This window comes from Anas platyrhynchos, chromosome 19 (genome assembly GCF_047663525.1).
Source record: "Anas platyrhynchos isolate ZD024472 breed Pekin duck chromosome 19, IASCAAS_PekinDuck_T2T, whole genome shotgun sequence".
Classification (NCBI taxonomy): domain Eukaryota; kingdom Metazoa; phylum Chordata; class Aves; order Anseriformes; family Anatidae; genus Anas; species Anas platyrhynchos.
The window spans coordinates 8,669,810-8,691,933 of record NC_092605.1 but is presented as its reverse complement, the minus strand read 5'-3'; the positions used below and the strand labels follow the sequence as shown (position 1 = coordinate 8,691,933).

The following is a 22,124-nucleotide window of genomic DNA, read 5'->3' as shown; positions in this document are numbered from 1 at the left end:
TCCGACATCAAAAGGTCCCGTCAGCTCTCGGGGCATCCCGCACTTTGCTCCCGTTTCCAGCCCTTGAGCAGGACATCACGGCCGTTCCCCACAGCAGCCCGGGCATTACCCCGATTTTCCTCTCCGCAGAGGATTAGCCAAGCTGTAATAGCGCCAAATAAATTCACCCATGGCCCGTTCTCAGGACATCTCGTCTGGAAAACTCGTTTGTAGCTCACAGGACGCAGCCCGCAAATGTTGTGTTATTATCCAGGGACACTGCTGGAGCAAAGGGCTCCACAAACTGGGTCTGGGCAAGGTCTGTCCTAGATCAGATAACCGAGCAATGAGAGGGAACGGAACCCCTGGGACGAGCACACCTTCCTGGAAGCCGACCTTCCCTCCCAGCAGCACGGCTGGGGAAGCGCCCTTGGACCCCACCTGGGGGAGGTTAGCATTTTGGGAAGGTTTTGGGAAGGTTTCTTCAAAAAGCTGCTCGGGTGAAACGGCAGCGCCCTGGCGGAGGAAGCGCCCTGCACACACAGCGGGCTGAGGCAGGGGACATTCGGCTCATTTGAGGAGCATCTACCAGGAGAAAACCTCCCAGGAGCAGCTCTGAGCAGGAAGATAACCGGAGCAGGACCCAGGCACCTCGGTCAGCACCAGGAAGGATGCTCACGCACCCCAGCAGGCGAGCATCCGATTTTCAGCTCCCCTCAACCCAACCGAGCCCCTGCGAGGGCTCACGACCCTGAGCTGAGCAGCTCCAGGTGCCGCCTGCCTGCTCCCAGCCGGGATCTCTCCACCTTGGCCATGGATCTCCTGCAAAGCTGCAGCGGCCAACATTTTTGTGGCCCCGGCAGCCCCGAAGGGGACGCATCCAGCCAGCAGAACTAATTCTGAGCGGCCAGACTTCCCCGAGTCAATTTGACGCTCCGAGAAAATTAGAAGTTCTCCCTGCTTCTGCGGAAAAAAAAAAAAAAAAAAATAGGCGAAGGTGGAAGGCAGCTGAGAGGCTTTGATGCTGCTCTTCAGCCATGCGGGCACCACGGGCGCAGCCGCGCTCCCCGCGCTGACCATGGCTGGGGAGGAGAGGTGCACCTTCCAGTCCGCGGCGTGGGGGCCCGGGGCAAATTGCTGCGTCTCGGCGGGGAGCACGGCCAGCCCCAGCAGCCAGCCCGGCAGGGGAGTGGCGAGAGAACTATTTCTAGAGCCCGCATTTTGACTTTAATAACCCTGACACCAGGGGTGCCCGGCAGTGGAGGAGTTTGTCCCAAGATCACAGCGCGGCAGCGCCTGGAAATGCTCCGTCCGCGCCGGGGCCCGGGCGCAGTGGGAATTCCGGGGAATGGGAGCACATGAAAGCTGTGCCCGAGGCCACGAGCACACAACAGACATGCAAAGCGCCCTTTGAATGTGGTTTCCAGCTTCCCCCTGCGAGGAAGCACTGCTTGGCTGGCCGCAGGTGGGGAGGTTTTCACCCAGGGTTACTCGCCCCAGTCCAGGGAAGGTGCTGGGGGGCCCACAGCAGCCTCCATCGTGCACCAATCGCCCTTTACGCAGGGTAAAGCACTGAGCATTCCCTCTCCAGCGCACAAAAATAACCCCAAAGCAAACAAAGTCCCCAAAATGGCCCTCCAGAAGCCCACTGGGGCAGGAGATGCAATGGCAGCAGCAGCAAACTGACGCACGCTTTGCTCACCCCGTACCCAAAGCCCCAACCCTCTCCTCGCAGGACACAAAACAGCCCCAAGCAGCACCCCGCGGCCACGGAGACCTCACCCAAAGGGAGAGGGTGAGGGAGAGGCTGCCCTTCACCAACCTCCTCGCCCTCTGCACAGCTTGGGCGAGCCCCAGAAGCCCGGCACCCTTTGTGTGAGCAGACGAACCTTGGCTCTGGGGGCGTCCCTCGGAGCTGCTGCGTGCCTGGCTCCCAGCACCGAGCTGTTCTGTGCCAAACCCTCAGTGCCAGGACCAGGCTGCTTCTTCCTGGAGCTTCCTGCTACTCACCAGGGGCACCTGCCGCCCGTTTTTCCCCACCCTGGTCAAAAAGGGCTCTCCTCCTTTGGTTCTTTGGAAAAAAAAGCCTACCTGCATCTGTTCTAATACACCTGAAAACAGCAATACAGGCAAAAAGCCTCCAGATCACATCAAATCTCTCCTTTAAGGGAAAAAACTCCCAATTTACACCCTGAGATGAAGAGCACCGGGCGTTTGTGCTCACAGCTCAAAGGGGGAACCTGACAAGAGCAACTCAGCAGCACGGACATCTCCCAGAGGATGCATCTTCTCCCAAGAACCAGCTCTCCCCGCTCCTGCTGTGGCTGGAGGACTTCCCCTGCCTAAAACCTCCCCTGCCTAAATTCGAGGGGCTGCAGCCCTTTGTGGCCAGGTGCAGGCGAAACAAGCTGCCAGCTGAACTTTTAACAATCTCATCAGAACAGCCATAAAGGCCCCCGAGAACTCACTGCCACTGCTCACCGAAGCATTTTGGATTGTTTTTTCTAGTAACACAAACCTTTGGTTTAAAACATCCCCAAATTCTTCATTCTACAGGAGGTGGAGACTGTGATTTAGGAGCTCCCAGGCTGGAGTGCTCCTACCCCACACCACCTCGCCTCTTTTACCTGCTGGTTCTGCTCCCCGCCGCTCATTTCCTACAAACACCGGGGTGTGTAGGGGTCTCTCGATACCTACCCACCGTCCCCAGACCTCCAGGAGTGGAGGAACAAATGTGACCACGGTGTAAGACACTGGCGTTGGGGCCGAGGGCCATCATGTACCTCTCTTCCTTTGATTGATGCCACGATACTCGGCAGGGCTTGCTCAGCCTGTAATTAAAATTCCAGCACCAAGACCAAAGGTGCTGCGCTCCGCGTGAAGAGCTGGCTGAAGGCAATCATCCTGAGCACTCCGCTGCAGCTCCCTGTCTGGGGGCAGTGCTGGGGACTCCCTGCCAAGTAATTCATGGAAAGAGAGCAAACACCATCAAGCAAACACTGGGGCCTAATAAAAGGACAGCGCGGTGAGGAAGCGCCTTTCTAGGCATCAGCCTGGTGTTCTGCACCTCGCTCTGGCTGCTTCGGTTTGGAGGTCCAGCAGCTGGTGGCACAGCCACGTGCTCGCCAGCGCCAGGGGAATCAGCCTGGTCTGTATTTTACACCACACACTTCAGATTTGCCTACGCTGCTCCCTTACAACTGCTGCTGCCTGTGCCTTGCTTTTGCCATCCCAGGTTTGAGTCTCAAAAAACATGGCAAGTCCGGTTTTCATCATAAAGCTGACCTAAATGCTTTTCTACCTTCCTCCCTGCCCCATTTTCAGGTGTTTTCCAAGTGCCCCATACAAAGACACGTTAAAACACAAAAAACTCCACCTATCATTCCCAGAGGTAGCTCATCCGAGCCTTCATGCAGAAATCCTCCTCCCAACCTAAGTGGCCACTCTCCGAGGCTAAGTAGCCCCAGATGAGGGTACGGCCTCGATCCTCTGAGTGCTGGGGAGGAAAAGAGTGCTCGGTGTTCCCAACACTCACCATAAACTGCACGCCTCAGAGGACAGGAATAAGACTTTATTGTTTTCAGACTCCTTATCAGCGTCCAACGACTCAGTTATCTTTCAAAAGATGTTTAACACAGAGGCCAATTCCTCTCAGCTGTCTGTAACAGTAACAAGTTAGGAAGCAGCTGCAATACAAGCTCCACTGGAATCGATCCAGGCACCACACAGATGGTGCAGGCAGGAGTTTGGTTGGCAAACCAAACAGGGTAACGCTTCTCCAACTGACTTGATAGAAAAGCTGAAAAGGAGAGAGCAGCTCTGGAAGTACCCAGAGAGGTACCGCAGAGCTATCAACCACCCGATGTCAGGACAGTTATTGCACAATCTTTCCCTGTACATCAGAAAAATAGTGTCATAGGGAAGAGGAACCTGTCACCCAAGACCGAGTTCTCTAGAAATTATCACCCAATGAAGAGACGTCAATGTTTGTTCCTGTTCCACAATTCCCCTCTCGTAAAATCCCCTGGCATCCAGAGGTAAATGGGCAGCTGCAATACCAGCACTTCCCAGATCATTTCCATGTTGCCAAAGTTCAACACTAAGTTCCTCCTGCTCCTCTTGAAAGTTGCTTTGTGCTTTGAGAACTCCCAAATCAGATCAACTTGGAACAAAGCAGCAAACATTCATCCTAAAATGACGGGAATTGTTACTTCCCCCCCATTCTCCCAACACGCACCTTGCATGGAAAACCCCCGCATCAGCCGAATCACTTAAACCTGTTCCTGTTCCCACCCCACTAACTCCAATGCCTAAAAATGGAGAAGCAACACAGGGTCAGGACAACCAGCGCAGAAGAGGTAAGGCAGGCAGGACTCTGTGTCAGCTTCCAGCAACAGACTGAGTAAGAAGCAGTGGAAACTTCCAAACGCTTTATTAGGAACAGTTCTGCCCATGTGCTGTTTTTATTTCCCGTCCTTCATGAACACGATTACGGAATTACCTGCCTTTCTTAAGTGCCTGTCACCACCTCACGTGGGTGCTTTACAAAAATGTGCCTGGCACGACAGGGAACCATCTCTACCAGTGCCCCGTTGCTTATTTCTCATGTCAGGTTTATCCACTAACCTGAATAGGAAAGGATAGGATGAGGAAAAAGCAATGAACTCCAGAAAAAATTATCTTTTTTTTTTTTTTTTTTAAGACAAGGTTTAGATCAGAGACAAAATCAACAGTGACAGCCCCAACTTCCCAGAAGATCAAGAAGCCACCCACGAAGCTAGTTTCCCAGGAAAAGCCTTGTAGGATTATGTTCTATGCTGCGCTACGTATTTACCAAAACACGTATCGAGGAAGGATCCCATCAGCCCAGAGTACAAACTCAGGTTATACTCCAACACGCCTGGGGTAACCATCAACATTCGGTAAGGGATTTGCCATCCTTATTGATAAGGAAAGAGGCTCCGTTTTGTCATTTCTGAATGTCAGTTTCTTTAAAAAATAAAGAGACTTCTCTTTACGTGACTACGTATGCTTCTCAGCAGGGACTGGGAGCTGAAAGGCAAGGAGCAGCCCCCCTGGCTATTGTTTCATACCCTTTGCGTGGGCACCCTCACCTCGCTGTTTCAGTTCTGCATCTAATTTTGCCTGTTTCCCCATCATACCCAAATTTCTGAAACAAAATACCAAATTAGCGTCAAATAATGGGGCAGGGAAGGAATCACGTTATGTCTATGCCCTGGTCCGTGGTAAGTAAATGTGTACCAGCCCCGAAGAGGCCACTGGTCACAAAGCACACTCCAGCTTCTCCAAGCGGAATGGAATTTCTCTGTGCTCCAAATTATGTTCAGCTATTTATAGAGTACATGTTTCTGAAGAAATTGCTTGTCTTTAATACACCGGGCGAGAATGTAAGTGCACAGACATACACACAGAAAATAGGGAAGAAGATGGTAAAACCTCCCTCTGTCGGTTTCGTTGCAGATATTTATGTCCTAGAACCTCTTGGAGCTTTTCCTTCAATACAGGATAAAACCTCTGTTCCTCAGAGGGGTCCTGGTTAACTTTTGAATCCAAAGATGCCCTTGATATATCCCGTGAGGCCACTCTTGGCCTTTTGCTCCACCTTGTCTTCCAGAGGTGGGAAAGCGACATGGTTAAGGGCCAGGTCAAAGAACAAGGGCTTGCATGGAATGGGCTGGAAGCCCGGAGGGAAGTGCACGAGGCTGACTTGCTTGCTGACAAGAGAAGGATCCAGACAGAAAGTCTCAAACCGTTCCGAGAGGGGCTGAAAGAGACCCATGCAGAAACAAAAGTTATACACGCGTCAAAACACAGCTGACAAACCAAACAAGCAAAGAAGAACTAGCAGAACTGCACTGACAGAAGATGGAAATCCCACGTGTGGTATCTTTGTCCCATGAAAATGGATTGATCTCCTGACAAAGCTTTACTGCAGGATCCACAGATCTTCCCAAATGCAGGGAGAAAGCTTAAAAAATAAATAAATGCCACACTAGAAGCTGCAAACAGCATCCTAGTTCCTATCAAAGGAACTCTGCCCTGCCAGCAACTTTCAGGACTCACAGAAGGAAAATCAAAATCCTCCCAAAATTTCTCAAACACACTAGTCATGACAAAAACTCCAATTAACCTGATATTTCTCAAGTTGAAAGAGACACTCACATAACAGGTTAAAAGCAGTATTCATTGAGAACACCTACACTACAACCAAGCTTTTCGCTCTTACCTTGCCATCCTTGACCTGAGATGGAGACTCAGTCTCATGATTATCATTTGCATCTGCAAAATTTAAAGAAAAAGTGGTAAGAAAAACAGACTAGATCTTGGGATATGCCACAAGTGTCTCAGGAATCAGCTACCCCCTAAGCTGAGCTATGAAAGCAAGTTTCTGGGATTTGTAAGAATATTTTCAGTAGAATCAGCTTGCTTTCTAGCCAAAGAGAATCACATACATTGAGTTACAACTTTTCAGTGATGAAGAGCTTCTCCAACACGAGAAGCTCCTGAAAGCAGAACAAACGTTAAGAACAAAGATGATGAGAAGACCCAAGCGGGGTCTGTTAAAACAACATCAAGGCAATCCATTAGATATCTTGGGCTTCCAGCAAAAGGCACAGCAAAACCAGCAGCCCAAGAAATCACAAAGTTCAACCAGTTCCCTAAAGCTCCCCTAACGTGGTCAGCACCACCAATGAGCAGAACACCTCTCTTCCCTTTTTCAGGGGTTCAGGTAGGCAAATATAAAACGAGTGAGGCCACTAAGAGCTAGTGCTATTACCAAAGAAGTGGTACACACTGAATTCAACTTGTTTGCAGGAGGAAAATTAAACACTAAAAATGTTCTGTGCAAGTTCCCAAAATAGGTGCACGTCCTTAAAAAACATTTTAGCAACTACAGGCAGGGAGCACGATGCCAAGTATCTGGCCAATAGCTGCCCTTCTGCATTACACACAGCTAGAAAAAGCTAAAACAGGGAAGAAAAAGTTTAAGAGCCTCCATAAGTCAGAGTTGATGTGGAAAAACATCTGGAAATTCAGAAATAAATTAAATAGCTGCAGTGCATTACTTAAGGAAAGTTAGAACTCCGGTTTAATTGTAGAGCTCACCTAATATAGCTGCTGCTTGCAAGGAGTACTTCTCTGCATTGACTTGAGTGATCAGATCTTGAACATCAGGCAACTCCTAGGGCATTAAAGAAAATTGTATGAGAACCTGAAATATGGCAGAGTTTAAGAGTTAGAGCAAAAGTAAAATCTGACAAAGAACTAAAAATTAAGTCCTAGTGCTGAAAAGCCTTCCCAGGAGAGACAAGCTACAGCACAGTCCTTCAGGCACTAAAGTAGTCGTATGACAGAAAACAGAGATGTGAGAAAACAAGGAAAAGTGGTATGGAGATCTTGCAGCAAGGCCACCTCACCTCCAAAGCAGGCAGCCAGCTGAAACATTTCCACATCATCAGACAGTCTCTAGTATAACACGTCAAGAAGTATTTTTCTTAATGCTTCAAGACCAGCCTTGAATTTTAATGGCCCGGTGTCTAATGGACAATAAATACTGGGCAAGGGCTTTTTTGTTAACTTCAGCCTCTCTCTGCACACAGGATTGGGTTCCTACCTTCAAGCTGTTTGTAAAAGCTCCAGCTCCCGACTGAACTTCACCAGCATATTTCAGCACTCTTTCATACAAAACAAGAGCTTCACTCCACTTCTTTACCAGGACATAGGACTGTGCAATGAAGAAACACCTGCAACAGTAAACAGGGGATCCCTGATATGGCCATATTTGTAATCCATGGCTTTTACAGCTCAAATCACTAACAACAGAAGATATTATTAAGAAGGTCTGACCAGCTTCCCCTTAGCATCCGCTCTTCGCTTCACAAAAGGGCAGAGGAAACTGTGTCAAAGTCCAGCACAGTGCTCATAGCTTTGGGACAATACCCTTTGAGGATGCAATGCCTGCTAAAGAACATCTGGCTGTTTCTCAGTCACCTGTAAGCTTTGTACACAAGCGTCTTCAATCCAATCTCTTTTTGGAAGTTCTTGTCCTCTTCTAGGCCAGGAAGCTGCGTCAGCTCCACAAGGTTCTGCGCAAAAGAGTCAGAGTAACAAATTCAGGCAAGTGCTATTTTCCTCTGGAATCCAAAAAGCTGCCCCTTCTAATAGGTAACACTACACTCCCATGGAAATAGCTCCCAGTTTTCTAATTATCAGTATGCGCTAACCTTGTGAAGGACAGTCACTGAAACTTGTGCAAGTTCACCCTCAGGACAGATTTCCTGACACAAACAGGAATTAGGGCAAAGACTCCTCAAATTTCACAGGGAGTAATGCTTTCGTAAGACATTACTTTTCCCATTCATAACTGCTCCAGCCACAGGCTCCCACAGTTAATTGAAAATTTATGTGAGAAATTGAGAAACTGCTTATGAAGCACAAGTACAGGGTGTTTTTTCAGCTGCTACTTTCTCTAGCCAGCAGAAAGTAAGGCAGCTGCTCGGGTGCTGTATAAAATAGTCTGAAAAACTACTGGAAAACTGCATTGGAGTGTAAAAACAAGCAAACCCGTTCTCTGCTTTGAGTGTTTTCTGCTCACAGCTAAAGGCAGTGTTTTTTTCATATTCCATGCAAATGCTGAACATCTCCAACAAGGTTACTGGATGTACCAAGCTGCTCTTCAGATTTCATGGGCAGTTCATTTGCACTTCTCCATTTTATACAGTGTTGTGTTGTTTGTTTTTTTTTCTAACAACATTCACCAGTCAGTAAAATGAATTAGATTCGCTTTCCCTAGCATTACCTGCAAAATGATATCATACAGACGGATCAGGTCCTGAGGCCGCGCGGTGCGCTTGCCATCCTCTTCTGATCGCTGCTGCTGCAGCAGTGCCTTCTGCAGAGACTTCGCCATGCTCTCGTTGCGCTTGATGGCTGTCGACAACTTGATGTAAGTCAAATAACTGAAAAGATACACCAGTAGCAGACTGTCAGAACGACTCAGACATTACTCAGTTCCGGAGAGAAAAAGCAACAAGTCCTCCCCCAAGTCCAAGCTATTACCAGCAGGGGAAAAAAAAAAACAACTGAGAGGTCAACATGAAAGTCTTAAGTAAAGTACTTTGAAAGCCACATGAATCAGCCCCTTATCCATACAGTCACCCTTTGAGATCTGAGAGCTCCGAGACAAAAAAAGCCTTGACATAAGAGCATGACATCTTCACACTAGCAGAGGCCGCAATGTTTGCCTATTACCTGTGTAAGTACTGGATGTTGGACACCTTCCCGGAATCACCTTCCAGAGAGTGTTCCCGCTGCTTCTGTGGAAAATGGGGACAAAAGACTCCATGATTCACTTAAAGAGGCTTCTGGCAGAAAAAAAACACCAGAAACAACTCACAGTTTAGGTAAATCAGGGAAGTTATAATAAACTTTTGGGCAATGAATGAGGGCTTCTACATTATTGTTCACCCTCACCAACTCTGAAGAGAATCAAATTAAAGGTGGTAAACTGGTTTGCAGCGTTTCATCAAAGAAATCCAAAAAGTCACTTTTGCCATTAAGCAAGTTAGACAGTAACAGAACGTCCCCCCAAAAAACACTACCTTGTGAAAATACTGATGTTTGGTGCTTACCTGGTCTGGTTTCAGATCTTCCCGAACAGCTTGAATGGCATCTCTGCACTCACTGAGTAGAGATTCAAACAAACGTTCCTTTGTCTCCTCATTTTCTGCCTAAGAGCAAAGCAAAATTTAGACTTCTGTTAGACATTTTAGATTTTGTATCCCATAATGCAAGAGTCAAAGGAGATTACACCAAGTTTCTCCCAAATTATGACTTGAGTATCCATGAGTAGCTCAAACTCTGATCTGTACCTGTCTGCAAAACAGTTCAGGGGGCAAACTGACAGAAATTGGGACCAAAAAAAGTGCAGGGAATGTGGTCAATATTTTACAGCACTGGAGGACCAGCACAAGCAGCTCTGATCACCTCATCCCTGCAGCTCCTGCCATCCCAGCAACTGCCCTGCTGTCCAGGATTGCACCTGCACTGCTCTGAGAACTGCTGGGGCTGGACTGCGCTGTGGGAAATGCCCAGCAACATAAGAAGAGCTGAGCATTACCAAACTGGCAAACTACCAATGCAGACTGCTCTTGTTATGCTGATTTAGCTTTTCTCTTGTGGTAAGCACATGTAGATGACTATCTTTTCTACACTCCCACTCCAGCAATGCTCTCGGTGACAATAATTAGTTTGTTTGAAGCATTTTTTTTTTTAATATTATTCTGTATCTCAGCAGCAGGAGTGTAATTGAGTAGCTTTCTGCTGTCACAAGTTTGGTCAAAACATGAAGCAGTTTTTGTCTTTCTGTCCCAAAACCAAATTGTAAAACACCTTTGGAAAGCAAAAACAAGTTGAAGCCTGACCTTCGCATAATGGACTTGCATACCAGGTACCCAATTAAACAATACACCCAAAATCACTCTGATTCAGTATGAGCAAACTGCCCAGAAACTAAATCCCAGCCTTAACAATCAAAGGAGAGGTTAATCTGGTAAAAGCAAAGCACGTCAGCACTGTTATATCAATTCCATGCCATGGAACAGCCTAAGATGAACATTTGCTGATTTTTTTTTTTAACTTGAATTTTTTCCAAATAAACAAGAAACAGTCTAAAACATAATTGCTTTTATTATCTTCAGTAGAGCTCTACAGCCTCCTCTTTGAGGAGCTACAACCTCTGTGAAAAGCTGCTGAGCTCTACCAATTCAAAGCCTTTCCTCTTTTCAGGTTTGCAAACCCACGAAGGAATGTTATGTCTACTCCCCCACAAAGCCTCAGGTATCTTGACCTAAGATGAAGGCATGTGTTTTTTTGATTCCTTTTTTTTTTTTTTTCTGTGGCAAGAATTTTTAAGGTGGGACTAACTACTGAGAAAAACCAGAGACAAGTCTGGCAGCATTCTCAACCTCACCCTGCGGAGCACGGCCATTTCACTGCGCGCACAAAAATGAAAACAGACGGAGCTAAATCATCAGTCAAGCACAAACAGGGAAAGGGCTGGGCCACGCAATGAAACAAAGGCTTTCCTTTCGAAGCTAAGGTTAAACAGATCGTGAGCGCGTAAATACTCCTATGTTCTGATTTGTGAGATACCAGGCCATAAAACTGATAGGCAGTGCTGTGGCTTGAGATTAAAGCGCTCTGACAGAACAGCACAGTAAAGGAATCAAGGGAACCAGTCCAACAGAACGCAGTTCTGAAAGGAGTGCTCATGTCTATTTTTTCTTTATTTTAAAACTTCATATATCATTTCTGAATTATTACCAGCCATTCTTGCTACAATCCTAGTTACTAAAGATGATCACAGCATCCTTGAGGCAACAGCAGTTAGGAGCACGCTTTTATTGCTTTGTCCTGCAGCCCTTGAAGAAATGCATTCAAGTCTACAAAAGGGATGGCATAAATATTTCAAAAGCGTGGATTCGTATTTCAGTTTGGCTTATTTGTTCCGTTTCTCCAGTTACCATTAAGACATTGCAGGCAACGAGGCAGTGTACTGAGAATTTCTATCTTTACTCAGAACACACATTTGTGTTTGTTTCTAACCAAATTCCAGCCACTGCTGTTACGTTAGTGTTTCTGCTAGTCTTCACCGAGTTGAAAGGTGCCAAAGATCCCAGGGATCACCACAACGTGTTTAGGCTGAAGCTGGACTGCCCATCACAGCTGACACCAACTGCAAAGCTGCTCGCAAAAAGCCAAGTTTCAGCCCCCCAGGAGGGTAAACACTGCTGCTGAGTGCTCAGCTCTCACCACCACTAGCTATGATCTGGTACCACACAGCTCCTGTTTAGTCAGAGGTTCCCAGGAGCACTAAGCAAGATTTGACATTTCAGATCACTGTTCTGCCCCTTCTTTAGGGAACAAATTGGGTAACTTAACTGAAGAGCTCCATCTGCTACCCTTACAGGATAGAAAGTGAACGAAGGAACACTCAACTCTAAACTGCACTTCCACCTGCTGGCCATATCAATGTACTACCTTCTAAAACCAAAAACGAACAAAACAAAACAAAACTAAAATAAAAACTCAGCAACACACTGTTCATAGTATTCTGCTAAGAGTAGTTAACACTAATGTTTCCTACCCAGCCATACCTCATTTACCCTATTAGGCTGTCTTCTTAATACTAACTTAATACTTTTGCCTTACACTTTTGTAGAATTTTCATTTTATCACTTAAAAAGGTATTTATCCTCATTTTTCTCCTAGTGCTAAACAGTTCTTTGTTGATGCAAAAAGCCCATATTTAGCGGCAACAATTGTTTCTAAAGATCATTTTACTACCTTTTAAAGGATGCTGTATGCAGAATTCAGAAGAATACAGCACCTGGACACTGTATGCAAGGAAAAATCCCCGAAGGGAACTCTTGGCTGCAACACTAAAGGCATGCACAGTGTGTGCCACTGGAGGTGTTTCAGAACTGGTACATTTGAGTTTACCTCCTGACATTTAGCAATTCTCTTACTTTTGAAGATTTGCATGTCAACAAGAAAACATTCTAAGCCTCAGAGCAGCTGCTTCACTTGGCAAAGCTGCTTTTCATTGCTGAAAAAGAGTGATCCTTACAGGTTTTTTTCTTCTGGTTGCTCTTAAGTTTGAGCATTTCATCAAGATAATGTAGAACAGTAATTCAGAAGTAGTTACTCTTTAAACTGTAACCTTCACTTCCAAGTGATTTACAAACAGTAATGGCTATCGCTCTGCTACTGAAGGACAACACTTCCAGGCAGGATGAAGCATTCAGAAGAGCAGTAACACTCGCTGGCTTCGTAGAACTGGTCTCCCAAACCACCACTAAGGACACCACACGAGCTAGCCCCGGCTGCCACTGAAGCTTCACGTTACAATACTCCCATTTTTACTTTTAGCTTTCTGACCACAAGTTTGAGAAGGGATTTAAAAGCTTTTAGCCCAGGCACCAAACTTTTAACTTGCACACTGAAATAAAGAGGACAATTAAAACAGACATTGGAGATGGCTTCTGAGTTACCTGAACAATAGCAGCCTCGTTGTCGGCCAGCCCCAGCAAGAAGATCCTCACTTTATCAATCTTCACTGGCACAGTTCTTCCTCTCCACTCCACCTCACTCATCGTGGCTGCTTGTTTTGCTCGAGTCTGGGTAATCAGTGCCTGTGAAAAATGGACCGAAGTTACAATCCCAACCTTAAAGAATCCACAATTGATTACTTTGAAATCAAAGATTTGGTTGTCTTCTTTGTTGTTTCTTATCTTTAAATGTGTGGCTTCCTATAGAGCTTGGGTTCAATTAAGCTCTTCTCATATATACAGGTTCTGAAATGGTGTACTACAGCAAGATTTATGCTCAAAATGTGGTATTTGCATGCTTCAAGTCAAAACATTCGGTAAGTTACCTCCAGTTTTTCTGCAAGAAGACCTTCAGTGCCACCAGACCTCAGTCTCATCTGCATCAACTCATTCATAGCAGACTGGTCACCTGAGGGAATTAACAAATCAATCTATTTCCATCTGAATTCAGAAATCACTTCAATACAGGAAAACTATAAATTCAATAGATTTTATAGTGGACATTTGTTGGTGAAGAGGATAAATAAACAATTTCATTCTGAATTCACACACAACTGCAAACAAGTATTTTGTTTTTTTATACAAAAAAAATGCAGTGTTGCAAAATTAATATATTTCTCCACAGCTAAACTGACACAGAACACAGTATTTACCCACAACATCAAGGACTCTCTCCTGTGTCACTTAGATCAGTATTTAAACACCAAGTCAACATTTATTTCTCAGGAGCAAGCCTTGCTTTTTGCTGGTCGTTAAACACCCCCTTTCCTTACCAATATTATAGGCACAGTAACGAATGTTGGGAGAAATCTCTTCCACACGCTGATTATACAGCACAGCTTGCTCTTCTGTGAAAGCGTTGGCCAGTTTCTCGTATATGGTCCTACAGAAAAGAATATATATTAACACTGTAGAATACATGTTAACACTGTATTTTGTGAGATGCTATTTTAAAGAGTTTATGCCCATCATCTGGAGAATGCTACTTCTTCAGCAGCACCTCTCAGTTAAATGCAGTTACCTAAACAACTCACAGCTGTTGTGCACACAAACACCTAGTAGACTGATCTCCAAACCATTTACTAAACGAAGCTGGAGAAGTGAGGAAACTCACTTGCATTTGTTGAAAGCTTCCATTGCCGCCTTCCACTCCTGGTGTTCAAAACGAAGCATTCCCGTGAGGTAAGCCATGTAGGCCTGCAGACAACACAGGGATAATCAAGCTAATTTTCCCGAGACTGACAGCCCAGTTTGTACAACTTTTGGCACGAAGGCTGCTGTGACATCTAGAGTAAGTGATTATGCCTTGCCCTTCTTGTTTGGTCTTCCCACAGAAAACAATCCATTCGGATTACATGTTACTACCTAAGAAACCTTTTCATTTTTTTAAACCGACATTTCTACATTTCTAAGGACGTGGAAGCAAACACATTTCTTGCTTGTCATGCAGTCGAAACGGCCCACTCCTGTCACAAGACAATTTTTTTCCCAACACTAAACCACAAAATGACAATTTTAGCCGAGTACCATTGCAGCCCTTATTCACAGTCTGGTGGTGTCACAACACAGTTGCTTTCTGTGTTCCGGGAACCAGAGCCACAAGACTTGTGTTCTAGATGGCTACTTCAGTATATTAAACAACTCTAAAGGTAAGTACAGTTTCTCAGGCTGTGTTGCATCATCTTACTTCTTCCCAATTCTTTTTACTTCTGTTAAACGTACTGCTTTTTAAATTAAAGATACACTTACACAACTTGATCCTCATCTTGGCTGGTGTCACTTATTTTTGCAATCCTAGCAGCTGCATTAACAGCGAATCCAAGCTAGACAGAGAGCCATTAGCCAATTCAAAAAGAAGCAAGTTTTGATCATCTAGTGCTAGATCAGAATCATCTCTTCACCTAAAACCCTGAAGTTTTCTTCAGCTTTTGCTGTAAAGCAAGACTGAAGTATCTGAGGTTACCTGGGCCTCCAGCTTTGTTTTGGCATCTACTCGGTTACTTTCACACAGTCTCTCCAGCTCCTCGGCGTGCTTCACGGCCTTGCGCAGGCGGGACAGCAAGTGAAACCGTTTGCGAGGCTCCGTGTTCGCCTCCTGCTTGAGCTGCATGGCGTAACTCCAGGCTCTCTCCGCATCCATCAGTATCAGCAGCAAATACCTGCAGGGCAGAGGAAGATTAGTGACAAAGTGGTGGTGGCTCAAGCAAGTGCTAGCAGTTCTTTGTCGAGCAATCTGCAAAGTCTGGTGATGAAACTTTAGCTTGGTTACTAAGAGGTATATGCTTTTATTTCTTAACTTTAAGAGAACGTGAAGTTGTGCTACTCTTAACTCTTACATTTTATTTCACTTTATCGAAGTGCAATTACTCAAATAAGGAAGAGAATTTGGTAATAATGCTATAGCACCAAAAAAGCTATTAAAAAAAAAGGTCTCTCTGATTTTAAGTTGCTTTTCAAACTGGTTCAACGTGGGTAAACACATCTACGCTCCCCACAATTGATGCTGTAATGTATCTGGCTTCTTAACACAGGTGAAGACAGCATCTTGTTTTCTTTCCCTATGAGAAAAAAAAAAAGAGACAGCAGACAATTTAAATGTTTCTAAATGCTAGGAAATGAGCCCAAAACCCTGGCTATTCTGCACACATCAGCTGAGTATTCTGTCAGATTTTGGAAGGCTATGTAAAGCTGGCAAGCCGATGTTTTTGTTCAGAGGGAAGAGATTCTATCTCCAATCACATCCTTGCTGGCTACAGCACATCCACGTGGCCACCTTGCAACACTTCTGAATAAGTGCTTCCTCTTTAAGATCTAAATAATCTTTACTGATTATGAAAGGAACCAACCCATTTCAATGACTACAAGGGAGAACAGGAACTGGCTGTCGCTGCTCCTTCTTTTCTTTTCCCCTTTATTCACAAGATAAAGCAGTATCTGAGCAGCGTTTCTGCTCCCTGCACAGCAGCCTGAACTTTGATCTTTTATTAACATCAACAACGCACATTTCTGAAGAGCAACGTCTGCAGATACTGCGCAGAACAATTTTCTACCTCACCCACACGAAAATAAATTCCTGAAATGAGAACAGCTACTCCCTAACGCACAGCACGCCCGATTCCATCCTGTTCCATTCCGTACCTGTTGTCTGAAAGAATCTCTTCGGTCACCTTCTTCCCAGTGAACTTGTGCCTGTTTCCCATCTTGAAGTTGAGAGTTTTTCGGAGCCGCCGTAACCTACGGGAGCAATAACCCCTACGGAAAAGAAAAGGAAAGGACGGTCAGTTTGGCCACAGGACAGCTTTGTTTCTGTTTGCTGATCTCTCCAATCAGGAAGAAAAAAAAGCATCACTCAGGGCTGTGATAGGCAATGTTTGTGCAGCGAGAGGTTCTTCAGAAATTACCTGTAAGCCAGTGGTTAACAAACAGAATAAAAGAGAGGGAAGAAGACACAGTAATTCTTGATCTTGAAAAATCAGAACAATGCTCTCCTTATTGATTGCTTTATGTACGTTCCTTGAAAATTCAGTTTTGGAAGAAACTGAATTATCCAAGAAACTTGGTTGGAAGAGCACAGTGCTCATCAGTGAGGTGTTAACAAGCTCTTAAGGGGCAACAGAAAAAGAAGAGGCAGTTTGTGTCCTCTTCAATTGAATAGTCACAGCACATTACATTTAATGAGGAAAAAATCATGCACATCATTTCACACGAAGCAAACCGTGAAGGGGTATTTACCTGGCAGATCATTTTTGATGACTACTACAGCGGGTTTACATTTTAAATGTGCTTGTGCTAATTAATCAGGTAAGCCAAGTGGCACGAGCTGTATGAGACCAACCCCACACCATCCTGCAGCTTACTGACCTGTACCTCTGGAAGTCTCCATGACGCAAACCGTGCTGCTGCTGCGATTCCTTCACGATCTGAAGGACTGGGATTCACGTTAAGGCAGACTGGCAGTACAGCGTGTTGTCAGCTCATCACCCTACCCCAAAATAACAAAGGGAACTCTACAGGTCCCATTAAGCGAGTACTCCTTGAAGAGACATTGGTGAGGGGTGCCCAAAAGCCTCCTAAAGACCCACAGCTGGAAGAACTGACGGGGTTAAAAGAAATCCTACCTCCATAGTTTATTTCAGAGCTTTTGTGATTGTCAAAGACAAGACTACAGCATACCACAAGCATCCCCTCTCTTAGGCAGTGAGCCCTAATGCCAGCAGAGCTCATTTCTGAATAATAAGAGGTACTGGCAGGAGTATCTGGGCTAAAATCAGCACCACCCCCACAGCCAGCGTCCTGACACAGTTCCGCTGACACAACTGGAGCACAGCGAGCAGCCCTCCTGCCCGTACACGTCCCAGCTCTCAGAAGAGGAGGCAAGCGCCGTACTACGCCGAGCAGAATCCCTGCTGCCTTCCTCACACAGCCTTCCACGGACAAACTGCTTCCTGATACTAGGATCTCATGAAAATGAGCTTATCTGAAGTACTCGGGGGGGTTATTTTCTACTCAAGTTTTCCAGCACGCTTCTAATTTGGCTGCACGTAACTGTAACAAACGCTCCATGACAGAAAGCACTGGCCTGTGATTTCCTACAGCAACGTTTATTTTGTGGCTTCCATCAAATCTGTGCAATTTTCAGTACATTTACTGATTTCTGTGCATCTTGTACTTCACCCGCCTGCCCTACCACACACAATCATGCTGTATTCTACCAAATTTTGCCAATGCTATTCATTGAGTTTACATGGCAAAGTTTTCATTTGGGGAAAGACGAGCACTACCATCAGCAAGAGATCTCCGTGCAGTACTTATGTACACCAAAGACATTCTCATTTATGCGTTATCAATAAGCCTTTAAAACAAAAGTAGCAACCCCCACCAGACTGTACAAGAAGCCCATCAAACCAACACCATTAGTGCAGCTGGAGAATAAGAGGCCACCAAACTTCTCAAGTTTAAAGGGCAGGCCTCTCTGTTTTCTTGTAATTACACCTGAAAGAAAGTCTCCTTAATTTAAGCATCGAGAACCTACACCAATAACTATTACATTAATTAGGCTGCGTTAGTGAAACAAGCCAAACTGCAATGCCTGAACGTGGCTCAGGGCACACACTCCTCATCTCTGCTGCCTACCTTGTTATTTTCAGCCTGTGCAGTTACTTGCTGAAGTCACATCCCTATTTTATTCACATTTTTGCTGTCTTCGGTATCACTCCTAACACTACCAGGGCAGTTACCAGAGCTGCCACTTACTCCAGTTTCTAACCTCGCGACACCTGCCACATGCTAAGCTCCAAACTGCAGCCTCATTTCGCTTGGACGCAAAGTGAAACCTCTCCCCCAGCAGGTAAAACCCTGCCCTAGCACAGCTGTGCAGCTGAAGCAGCCTCACGTGGAAGCCCAGAGCCTGATGTGCCACATCAGCCTTCGGAAGCGCTAAATCTGGAGAAGCCAGTCTGCCACCTAGCACACCTGCCAGACTTATTTTATCCACTATCACCCCCTTCAGTGATTAACGTCACCCCCAAAGCCTACCGCCTGCCTCCTCTCAAAGCACACCGACTTCTACCTCGCCGGCTGCCACGTGGCTGGGAAGAGGCTGCAAAGGCCCGGCACAGAGCCACAGCTGGAGCACAGGACAAGGCTCAGGAAGGCGAAGCTTTCTGCCCCTCTTCCTCTCACCAAACCCTGCCACGGCCGGCGGGGGGGGCTTCGGGGCCAGCCCCAGCTGTGCAGCAACCCCTTCCCTCCGCTCCTTCCTCCTTTCCAGCTCCCTGCACTCCTTCCCCCCAGCTCCCCTCAGCCTCCCCCACACCTCCCTCAGCCTTTCCCCCCGGCTCCCCTCAGCCTCTCCTCCCCTCCAGCCTCTCCCTCCCGTTCCCCTCACCCCTTCCTGACCATCCCCTTCACCCCTTCTTCCCCTCCAGCTCCTCACAGCCCTCCCTTCCCCAGCTCCCCTCAGGCCTCCCCTCACCCCCCCCCCCCAACCTCCACCTCACGGGGCCGGGCCTGCCACGTCCCCCATCCCCCGTCCTCCCCCCCAACCTCCACCCCCATCCCCTCTCTTCTCCCCTCAGGATGCTCTCCAGCCCCAAGCTGTCCCCGAGGCTGCCGGCCCGGCCCCCCGGCGGCCTCTCGTTCTCCTTGTTCTCCTCAGCGCCTCCTCCCGCCCCGCCGCGGCCGCCCTGCCGCTCCGCCGCCATCTTGTGCGCGGGCCGCACGGCATCATGGGGCGGGAGGGGGGGGCCGGGGGGCGGAGGGAACGCGCTGAGGCGGCTTTGGGGTGAGGGAGGATTTGGGGGGTTTAGGGCGGCCCCCAGCAAGGGTTGGAGCTCCTAGGGTTGTGTAAACGCCGCTGTGAGCACCCAGTTTGCAAGTCCGGGCTCCTCAGGCGCTGCCCCACACTCTGGGCTGCCATTGTTGGCAGCAGCATGGCCACGGTGCCTCTGCCTCAGTGCCCACCCCGTGTCCCCCCCTCAGACCCCTTGGCTGCCTCCTGAGGCTCCCCCTGCTTGAGAAAGGAGCTTCAGGGAGCCCTGTCCTGCTGAGTGAGATTTGGGGTCCCGAGGAGCTGCCCCGAGGTGTCTGGCTCCACCAGCCCTGCAACCAAACCAAAGGGTCAAGGGCCAGGGAGCAGCTGGCTGCGATAGTTCCTTCACTAATTCCCCTCATTAACCATCAGTGCCCTTCATTAACCAGCACATCCCAAGGAAGGACCACGGATAGGGCTGGAGCTACCAGCCTGGCCATAGCCCTGGGCACCCAGGGCATTCTCACAGCCGCCAAAGCCCCCCCAGATGCTTGTAGGGCTCCTGCGGGACCAGCCCCATGGGGCAGCGCCATCCTCTGAGCCTCCTTTCTGGGGACTCTTCCACTCAAACCTGCACTGCATCAATCCAGGGCAGCCTCTCCTTCCCTTACCACAGTCTCAGGACATGTTTGAGGTCCTCAGCCACCTTTGAACATCGTGGTCTGGGTGGCACTTGAGGGAAGTGGGTTTAGACTCCCCCAGGCCAAGCACTAATCAAAATTTCCCATCTCCAGCCCCAGAACGTGTAGGGAACACCTTTACTCTGCCTGATCGTGCGTCTGGTAAAAGGAGAGACCCTCTGTTATTTAGAAACTCAAACACACCCAAACCCAGGAGCACTTCCCTGCAGCCAGTTAAAGGTATGTACCCCAGTTCAGATCAGGTCCTCTTCCCCAAGGGCTTTGGGTACTTGAAGCAAGCTTAAGGACACCTCTTCAGGACCAAACACCAACTGCTTTCCAAATTCCTGCTGCCCTAAACACCTCTGCAGACAAAGCCATTACCACTGAGCCTCACAAGCTGCTCCCGCAGATCTCCCTTCCAGCCTAAGGCTCTGCTGCAACAACAGAACCAGCAGAAAATTCTGCACATTTGCCCTCCCTGGGCTCAGCTCTGACCTCTTATTTCTGATTTCAAAGCTCTCATTCCCTCTTTTGGACATTAAAGCTCAACGAGGAAAGAACAAAACCAAATCCTCAATCTGAAGCTTTCCCTCGCAAATCTCTTAAGCTGTTTCTGGCTGCTCTTGGTTTTTACCACATCTCCCTGTGAGCCATTCCCTACCTAAACCAAACTGTTTCAGGACAGTGCTCGATCCAAGCAGACGTATATCAACAGAAACATTTTACAAACAACTTCTCTCACAGCTGCAGTGGTTTTGTCCACCCTCAGAGGCCAGGGACCTGGTCTGCCACTGACAGCCCAAATAACGCCCCTCCAGCTCAGGGCAGGGGAAGAATTCCTCCTGAAGTTTCTCGATGAGGGAATCTTGTTCATCTCGTTATGATTTTTGTGATTCTTTGTTATACTGGTTAATGGCTTTTGCATACAAGGCTGCAGGTTGTGAGCTGCACCAAAGCTTGGGAAGGTTTGGGAAGAAACTGGGTGTTTTCCCTTAATCTCTGTGGTGTGAGCAGAGACCTGACCTTCCCCTGAGCTGACCACAGGTGCCTAAGTACACAGACACACCATCAGGGTTGATAAAAACAAATGCCAGTGCCCCGCTGTGGGGTTTTTAGGGCACTCCCAGCAGGGTGGCAGCGCCCTGGGGCCAGGCTGTCCCCGTGAGCCATCCACACGGCCTCCACCACATGGCTGAGGAGGCAGCACAGCCCTCACCCGGGGCAGGATCGACTCCCCGAGGGTTTATGGCCAGTCTGGGGCTGCGGGAGGGAGGCAGAGCTGCACTGCTGCGCATCAGCACCCGCTGTTCCCTGCGGGACAGCTGGCTTTCCTCTGAGCTGCTCCTAATCACCTGCTTGCCCTGCCTGATAGCACCCGGAGCAGGGCATCCTCTCGCACCAAAGGCTGAGCCAGGCGGTGAACTTATTTCCCCACGCAGCTCAGCTGTTTGCTGGGGCTGCTCACGAGTTTTGGGGTCCCGAGCGTGCCACGGGCTCCGTGTGCTGTGCAGCGATGCCTCGGGGCTGTGAGCATCCCCTGGTCTCGCAGCGCGAGATCTGAACGTCCATAAAGGTGATGGAGCAGCTGTGCAGTGGGCTAGTTATCAGATTAATTGATGCATGAAATATCTCCCTCCACAGGAATAAAACAAGGCAGCCTGGGGGCCAGGTGAAGTGCCCTCGGAGAGCTGCTCGCACCGAGCAAACCGAGACGTCCACTTGTGAACACTCTGAAATAACAAACCCAGCAATTTCACAGGCAAGAAAAGAGCAGAGACATTAAAAAGATTTGTTCTGGCTGCAGTGAGTTCACCCGATCCCCCACACTGTAGGGGAGAAAAAAAGGTTCTCCTGCAAACCTTTACTCATCCCTGCAGCGCTCTTGTGCAGGGCTTTTTGTGCTGGAGAATTGACAAGTTCGCAGCCTGAGGACCCCCGTTCCTAAACCCCTCTGCTTTCTACCCCACTAAATCCCGCTCCCCCTGCCTACCCAGGGCAGGAGGCAGTGCTGGGAGGGGGACACACACACACGACAGATTTCAGTGCTCATTCCACTAAAACAGCCAGCGAGGGGCTGGG

The 22,124-nt window shown here is 47.7% G+C and overlaps 1 protein-coding gene across 1 annotated transcript; it reads right to left on the bottom strand.

The window, feature by feature from the left end:
• Positions 1-4,394: 4,394 nt before the first annotated feature.
• SRP68 (signal recognition particle 68) lies at positions 4,395-19,353 on the bottom strand. Its single transcript, XM_027471374.3, has 16 exons — positions 19,195-19,353; positions 16,974-17,040; positions 16,251-16,364; positions 15,076-15,271; positions 14,227-14,309; positions 13,886-13,995; positions 13,439-13,521; positions 13,056-13,196; positions 9,633-9,731; positions 9,253-9,317; positions 8,801-8,960; positions 7,993-8,087; positions 7,616-7,745; positions 7,108-7,183; positions 6,227-6,279; positions 4,395-5,764 (listed from the first exon to the last, which is right to left on the bottom strand). Exons 1-16 carry the CDS (start codon positions 19,313-19,315, stop codon positions 5,537-5,539), a joined length of 1,821 nt encoding a protein of 606 aa, XP_027327175.2. The 5' UTR covers positions 19,316-19,353; the 3' UTR covers positions 4,395-5,536.
• Between the last annotated feature and the right edge of the window lie 2,771 nt (positions 19,354-22,124).

Coding starts and splice junctions, on each gene's coding strand:
- SRP68 (XM_027471374.3), bottom strand. CDS start 19,315: ATGGCGGCGGAGCGGCAGGGCGGCCGCGGCGGGGCGGGAGGAGGCGCT. Junction 9,318..9,632: donor AAGATCTGAAACCAGACCAG/GTAAGCACCAAA, acceptor CATTTTCCACAG/AAGCAGCGGGAACACTCTCT. Junction 8,088..8,800: donor TGTATGATATCATTTTGCAG/GTAATGCTAGGG, acceptor TCTTTTGCGCAG/AACCTTGTGGAGCTGACGCA.